Raw genomic sequence first — 7662 nt, forward strand, 5'->3', positions numbered from 1 at the left:
ATAGTGAGAGAGGTGGCGTTCACCTCAGATTTGTGTGTGACGGAGAGAAGGAGATTGACAATGTCATTGTTGGAGAAGGAGATTGACAAAGTCGTTGCTGCCATCGCTACAAACCCTAACTTCGATCTGTGTGTCGTCGCTTGAACTTTAGGGTTAGGTTTTTATTGCGACAACTTCAATCTGAAATCCCTCGCCGTCGATGCTATGATGATCCACTGTGAAACCATCTATGCTATGAAGATCCACCACCGTTTTTAATAGATTGGATTAGATAAGAGAAAGATAAAGATAAAGAGATATCGAAGAGAGAGAGAGAGAGAGAGAGAGAGAGAGAGCATTTTCATTTTTTATTAATTTTTGTTATAAAAAATTATAAAAATTAAATATAAAAGGAAAAATTTTCTTTTTTAGTTTTCTTTTAATCAAAAAAATCTTTAAATAATAAAAAAACTTAAAATAAAAAAGTAAAGGCAAATTCGTCATTATGAAAAAGTTTATAGTAAATTGGACCAAACTCGCAACAAAATGAAAAGTTTGGACCTCTAATGCTAGTCCAAACATTTTTGGACCAAAGTGGTAATATTTGAGAAACCACAGAGACCATTTGTGCAGTTTTGTCTTATTGGGATGTAAGTTATATATATATATATATATATATATATATATATATATATATATATATATATATATATATATATATATATATATATATATATATATATATATATATATATATATATATATATATATATATATATATATATATATATATATATAGAGTTATATGTAAAATGAATGATTAGGACAACATATATTTGAACCAATGAAAACATGACAACACATCACTTCTACAATAATTTCCACAATACATTACTTGTGATGAAAGAAATGGACACGTGTCATTTGATTAATGATTATTGGTTCCGGTAGATGTTGCCCTAGTTATTTGTTTTCCATAGAACTCATTCATATATATATATATATATATATATATATATATATATATATATATATATATATATATATATATATATATATATATATATATATATATATATATATATATATATATATATATATATATATATATATATATATATATATATATATATATATATAATTGTAGGTTTTTTTATGTAAGTTTTTTTTATATAATTATTCACAATCGTAGGTTTACTTTTTGATTTAATTTGGTTTTCCTAATGCTTTGTTTTATCATTAAAATCAATTAACCTAATTTTGTTGTTAGGAAAATGGGAACTCTTTGTGGCCCGCGCTGCATTAGAAGATGTATTAGAAGGTGCTGCGGTCCAAGAAAGGAACGTTTCAAAGTTTCTTAAGCAGATTTCAACCACAAGATACACAATTTCAAATTTATGTTTGTTCACTATTGCATTTTTATGTGCAATTGACACTTACCTTTTTATATATGCATTGGATCAGCACCATTGATAGTATTAGCTTTAAAGTTTAGGCAATGGATATAAAGTTATGAACAATAGATATAAAATTAAGACAAAACTTCAAAAATGGTCCTTGTGGTTTTCAAAAATATCAAGTTTAGTCCCTAAGTTCAAAAAACCTCACAGATGGTCCCTATGGTTTCAAAACTTTTAACAAATGGTCATTTTCGCTAACTCCGTTAATTTTTGGCCGTTAAGTGAAGGGTATTTCAGTAATTTCACAACCAAAGGGACCATTTTGACAATTCTGATAAATGAAACAAGGGTCGTCTTCTTCATCAGATAGGTAAGAGAACAGACGATAGTTCGATGGCAGGGAATTGGTGGTTCGGTGGTGGCAATTGATCACAAAGAGCAAAACAAGAGGCTGATTATCAATAGCTATAAATGGGGGAAAAGGATCTTTGATTCTTAGTCTTCTCCTTCATCTGATCTGGAAGGAAAGAAACGAACGAGGCGGACGATTGGAGTTTCCGACACTGGCTAGCAATCGTGAGGAGGGGTGGCGTCGATCTCCGACGAGCCCTCTTTCACTGTTACTTTTCTCGATCTGACATCAAAACACACATGGGAGGGAGGCAGCTGCAACCACCAATTAACGGGAGTGTCATAGGTGCTCAATCGGACTGATGAAGGAGGAATAAGATCCGAAGCAGCAAGGGCTGCTTAAGCATTGACCTGCGAAGGAGAGGGAAGGAAGGAAGATCCGAGGGAAACGGGTAAGTTGCGCCTGCAACTCCGGTGAGGAAAGGTGCGAAGGGGGGGAGATGCGATGAACGACCGGAGGAGGTGGCGAGGCTGCTCCCCGACGAGCCTCATCGTGGTTTCTTCCTTGTCACCGATAGCAATGATTCGGAAGGGAATCAGAGCAGCTGCAACAACAACGATTGAGGTGGGGTGTTTGGGGTTGAGCTCCAACGAAGCTAAGGAGGTAAAGTGGTGGTGATGAATTCTTTTTCCGGTGAGCCTTCCTCGGTCCTTTTGCCTCGTCTCCGACCATAATTCTTAACAGAAAAGTAGCAGCAGTAGGGGCGTTCGGATGGAGCTTCCCAGACACGAGTGTGTTGCAGTCAATTGAAGAAGAAAATGGAAGAGAGAGAGAGAGAGAGAGAGAGAGAGAGAGAGAGAGAGAGAGAGCGAGAGAGAGAGACCCTTTAATATTAAATAATTATATTTATTTTTCTTTTTTTAAAAAAATTAAGGCAAAACTTCATAAATGGTCCTTGTGGTTGTGAAATGACTGAAATACCCTTCACTTAACGGTCAAAAGTTAACGGAGTTAGCGAAAATGACCATTTGTTAAAAGTTTTGAAACCACAGGGACCATCTGTGAGGTTTTTTGAACTTAGAGACTAAACTTGATATTTTTGAAAACCATAGGGACCATTTTTGAAGTTTTGTCTAAAATTAAATATGTTTTATGTTGACGTAGACGGCCAACGACCATATATATAGAGGACAAACTAATCCATGCCAAGGTCCAGAACGTCCATGATGAGGTCCATGAATTTTTTACTGTATTTAGTAAGAATCTGTGGACATGAAGGGATCCGTATTCTTGGATTGCATCTCATAGTCCACGAATTGAATTTTAAATTACAAAATATACCCTTTATTATATTTATAAGTTTTATATTGCATCCTTGCCATTTCAAAACTTTAAATTATATTATAATACGTTTTACTGTACTAATTTAATTTATCAAAATATACACAATAAAATATAAAGTAAATTATACCAATAGAATGATCTCTCATCCATACGTTCAAAATGAGACCAATATTAAATATTATTTGTAATTTTTTTTTCTATTTTAATAAAAAAAGGTAAATAAAATTCTAAAGATATTTTTTCAAGTTTCTTTTTTACGAAAAAGCATATTTATAGTCGCTACTTAAGATTTAAAAACATCTTTATTTTTTTTTCTTATTTGATTTATGATATAAAATATATAGTTTAAAGATAAATAAATATAGATGTTTATATGTGGTTTATGTGGTATGAAATAATATGGCCAGTGAGTATAGGTTTACAAAATATAGATGTTTATATGTGGTTATATTGGGCGCTATAGCCTATAGATGTTAAGGAGGAAGTCACGAGTATTATTTATAGGGGAAAACATATAATATTAAGTCGTTATGAATTATGATGTTTAGTATCTGTTGGATATAATTAAAACTTAAACCGACTTAATAAAATTTCAAAGAAAAATCACAATCAATTTTTAAATTTTATTTATGTACGAGTGATCGGTAAAAACAAATATAGCGCAAAGATTTTGAAATATATAAACACTTGTTCAGGATAATGTTTAATAAAGGTAATATAATTGTAAAGGTAATCTAATAAACTATAATACTTCGTATAGATGTAACTAAAACATGCTCAGGATAATTTTAATAAAGGTAATCTAATAAATTATATTATAATGTTAAATAAAAGTAACCTAATAAATTATTATAGTATAGACCTAACTTTTATTTGGAGTATGAGGTATTTAAAAAATTAATTAGGATATCCATATTGTAATACGTAATATGAGATATCTTTTTAATCAACCTCTAAAAAAATCCTAATACGTTGTACCTATAAATATGCAATGCAAGCACGTTCAAAATCAATCAATCAATCAATCAATCTCTCTCTCTCTCTCTCTCTCTCTCTCTCTCCATGGCAATCAACATCTCCTTTAGACAACAAAATATCCAGCAAACCATAATCCATACAAAACAACATTCTCTTCCAAGAAAAATAAACTTGAAGGTCTTTTTCAATGTTTTTACTTTTTTTACTTCGTTCATATTCCGTATTATCGTCTAAATATGGAAATTGCAGATCGAACAACCCATCAAGTATTCACAACAATTACAGGAAATTCGAAATCTTCTCAAGCATGTCCAAGATAAGCCATTAAACCCTGTGGACATGGTTGATGTTCTCCAAAAACTTTGCATCAACCATCACTTCGAAGAGGAGATTGACTCAATCTTGAAAACGCATTACACTAAAATTTCCAATGGCCATGTTTCCGATCTTGACCAAAGTCTTTATGAGGTTTCCTGCAATTTTCGGATCCTTCGACAAGAAGGTTATTATGTTCCAGCAGGTGAGCGGTCGTACTGATCATCCTTGTTTTTTTGTTCCTTTCTTTTGATTGAAATAATTTCAACACTGTTAAATTAGTAATTAATTACCAATAATATTTGTTCGTATCAGACGTTTTTGCACGTTTCAAGCAAAAGAATGGAATGTTCCTTGAAGAAATGGCGGAAGATGTAAAGGGATTAATGGCATTATATGAAGCATCACAACTAAGCATAGAGGGGGAGCGTATACTTGAGGAGGCTGCGGATTTTAGCAGCCATGCTCTCATAGAAATCATGCCTTTTCTTGATGAAGATGAAGCTATAATGGTGAAAAATACATTAGAACATTCCTATCAAAGAACCTCATCAACTTTCATGGTCAACAAATTCATCAAACATTACACGGGGACCACCATGTCTCAACTTGCCGAGATGGAATTGGCTAAACTCCAGGCCCTACATCGAACAGAAGTTACTCAAATCTCTAGGTAAAAGTTAATTTTGTTACACATGCAACATAATGACATTCATTTAAAAGAAGTATTCGTATTATGATGAAATAGATGGTGGAAGGAGTTGGGATTAGCTCAGGAGCTGAAGCTTGCGAGGAGTCAACCATTGTACTGGTACTTATGCCCCATGGCCAGCCTTGCAGATCCTAGCTTGTCGGAGCAAAGATTGGATCTCATAAAGCCAATTGCCTTAATCTTTATAATTGATGATATTTTTGACGTTTATGGAACTCTAGATGAACTCGTCCTCTTTACAGAAGCAGTTATAAGGTATAATTATTATGACAATATAATGAAAACTTGTATTCAGATTCAATAACATAACTCACGAGCTAATCAGTAGCATTAATATAGATTAGGTTATAAGGCTTATACTTACGTTATTTGCAGATGGGATATTAACTCTCTGGAACGACTACCATATCACTTCAGGATATGTATTGAGGCTCTATATAACATAACACATGAAATCAGTGACAAAATCTACAAGCAATATGGGTTCAACCCCATAGAGTACTTAAAAAAGACGGTACGTTAATTATATAATTCGAGCACAACTATCTCTCCAAACTAATTTTGATTTGAAGACTTCATAATTAAAAAAAAGTATAACTTTAAACAAATAAAAAAGTGTTTTAGAACAAGAGTGACTAAATATTGAAGATGATATATATATACCGATCGAATTGATGGAACGAAAGCAAAGAGAAGTAATATAAACGTACTTTTAAATGTAATTGAATTCTTGCAGTGGATAAACCTTTATGAAGCGTTTCTAGTGGAGGCAAAATGGTTTGCTTCTGGACACTTGCCGAATGCAGACGAATACTTGAGGAATGGGATTGTAAGTTCTGGTGCAGAAGTAGTTACAGTGCACATCTTTTTCCTTCTCGGTTGTGCTACTAATGAAGATAGTGCTACAATTATTAAGGACAACCCAGGGATAACATTTTGTTTAGCAAAAATACTTCGTCTTTGGGATGATCTAGGTAGTGCTAAGGTAAAATAAATTTCATCAATACATACCATAAATTTAACTTATACATAATTAACTTGAATACTATCTCATTAGTTATGTCTTGAAAATAAATTTGTTACTAATCATGTCCCATATAGTAACATCTATAAACTGACAGGATGAGAATCAAGATGGCCATGATGGATCATATGTGACATATTACATGCGAGAAAATGAAGGTTGTTCGCTTGAAAATGCACAGGGACATGTTATGGCTATGATATCAGACACATGGAAACAACTAAATCAGGAGTGCCTCTTCCCAAATAAGTTTTCAGCAACATTCATAAAGGCTTGTTTGAATCTTGCAAGAATGGTACCTATGATGTACAATTATGATGAAAACCATTCCCTTCCTCTTCTTAAGGATTATATGAATTCCATGTTTTAAGGAGGAAATAATATACTTATCACAACTTCAGAAGATCGTTACACATAAAAGTTAAGATTTGCACCTTCTTAAACTCACACCAGAGTAGGTGAATTGTTGGAGTTATTTTGTTGTTATGTTGTGGTTGAGAGTTGTATAATTAAACCATAACGATAATTTAGTGCGTATCGGGTACTAGACTTATTGACCATTCCCATTGATGACCATGTGATTGGTTGGTTATAATAACTAAATTAAGAGAAAAAACAGGAATACGTATACTTGGTCACATTTAGTCGTGAGGGAGTAGCCACACAACAATGCCTTTTGTTTGTGGAATTATAAAGATTTACCGGGAAAAGAAAGAGTCCTTTTTTAGGATGTGTTAGGCATAGGTTTGAACATACGTTTTGTAGATACAAAACTAAATGTTTTTCAAGTTACAACAGGGTGTTTATAATACCTCATTGAAAATAAAACCATGTTTATATGGTATATCATTACTATCAAAGAATTTCACTATGATGTTTGAAGTGGATGTCTCACATGGTTCCGCCCACCTATCTACAGATGTTCCCTCCATTGATGTTGTGTGAGAAAGTTCACATTGCAAATGCAACAAGCCAACAACAATGGTGGGAAGAACTGTAAATCATCATGAGCCATGGTAAACATCCATTCCAAATAAGATAGACAAATTCTTTGACAAGAAAGGTATATATAGTGTTATAGAAGATGGAAATGATTTCATTATTCCACAAGGCCATGTTAGAAGTAGTGAAAATTTAATGCAGTTGGTCTTTTATCAGGTGTAACATGTAGTTGTTAAAAGAAAGCATCTAGTTGGAAAGTATTTTACGGAGGTAAAAATAGGAGGACAATTTGGGGAACTAAGGAATTAATGACAAACACTATTAACACTTTCAGATTGTATACGACTTCACAAGATCCAAACACATAAAAGTTAAGATTTTGCACCTTCTGAAACTCATCACACGATTATAGGAGTTTTTTTTGGTTGTGTTTCTAAAATTCTAGCAACAAAGTAATAATATTATTTTCTGCTTGAGAGTTGTATAATTAAACAATAATGATAAGAATTCATACGCATCGGGTGCTAGATAACTAGACTTATTGACCATTCCCATTGATGACTATTTGATTGGTTGGTTATAATAACTAATTTAAGAGAAAAAAAGGGAATACATA

General features: G+C 32.7%; 1 protein-coding gene across 1 annotated transcript; it reads left to right on the top strand.

Moving 5' to 3' along the window:
- The first annotated feature begins 4086 nt into the window (after nt 1–4086).
- Nucleotides 4087–6664, top strand: LOC111897149 ((3S,6E)-nerolidol synthase 1). Its single transcript, XM_023893111.3, has 7 exons — nt 4087–4230; nt 4303–4573; nt 4684–5041; nt 5117–5335; nt 5456–5594; nt 5817–6065; nt 6202–6664. The coding sequence occupies exons 1-7, from the start codon at nt 4138–4140 to the stop codon at nt 6472–6474; spliced, it is 1602 nt and encodes a 533-aa protein (XP_023748879.1). The 5' UTR covers nt 4087–4137; the 3' UTR covers nt 6475–6664.
- Nucleotides 6665–7662: the final 998 nt, after the last annotated feature.

The sequence above is a fragment of the Lactuca sativa genome, chromosome 4 (genome assembly GCF_002870075.4).
Source record: "Lactuca sativa cultivar Salinas chromosome 4, Lsat_Salinas_v11, whole genome shotgun sequence".
Lineage (NCBI taxonomy): Eukaryota > Viridiplantae > Streptophyta > Magnoliopsida > Asterales > Asteraceae > Lactuca > Lactuca sativa.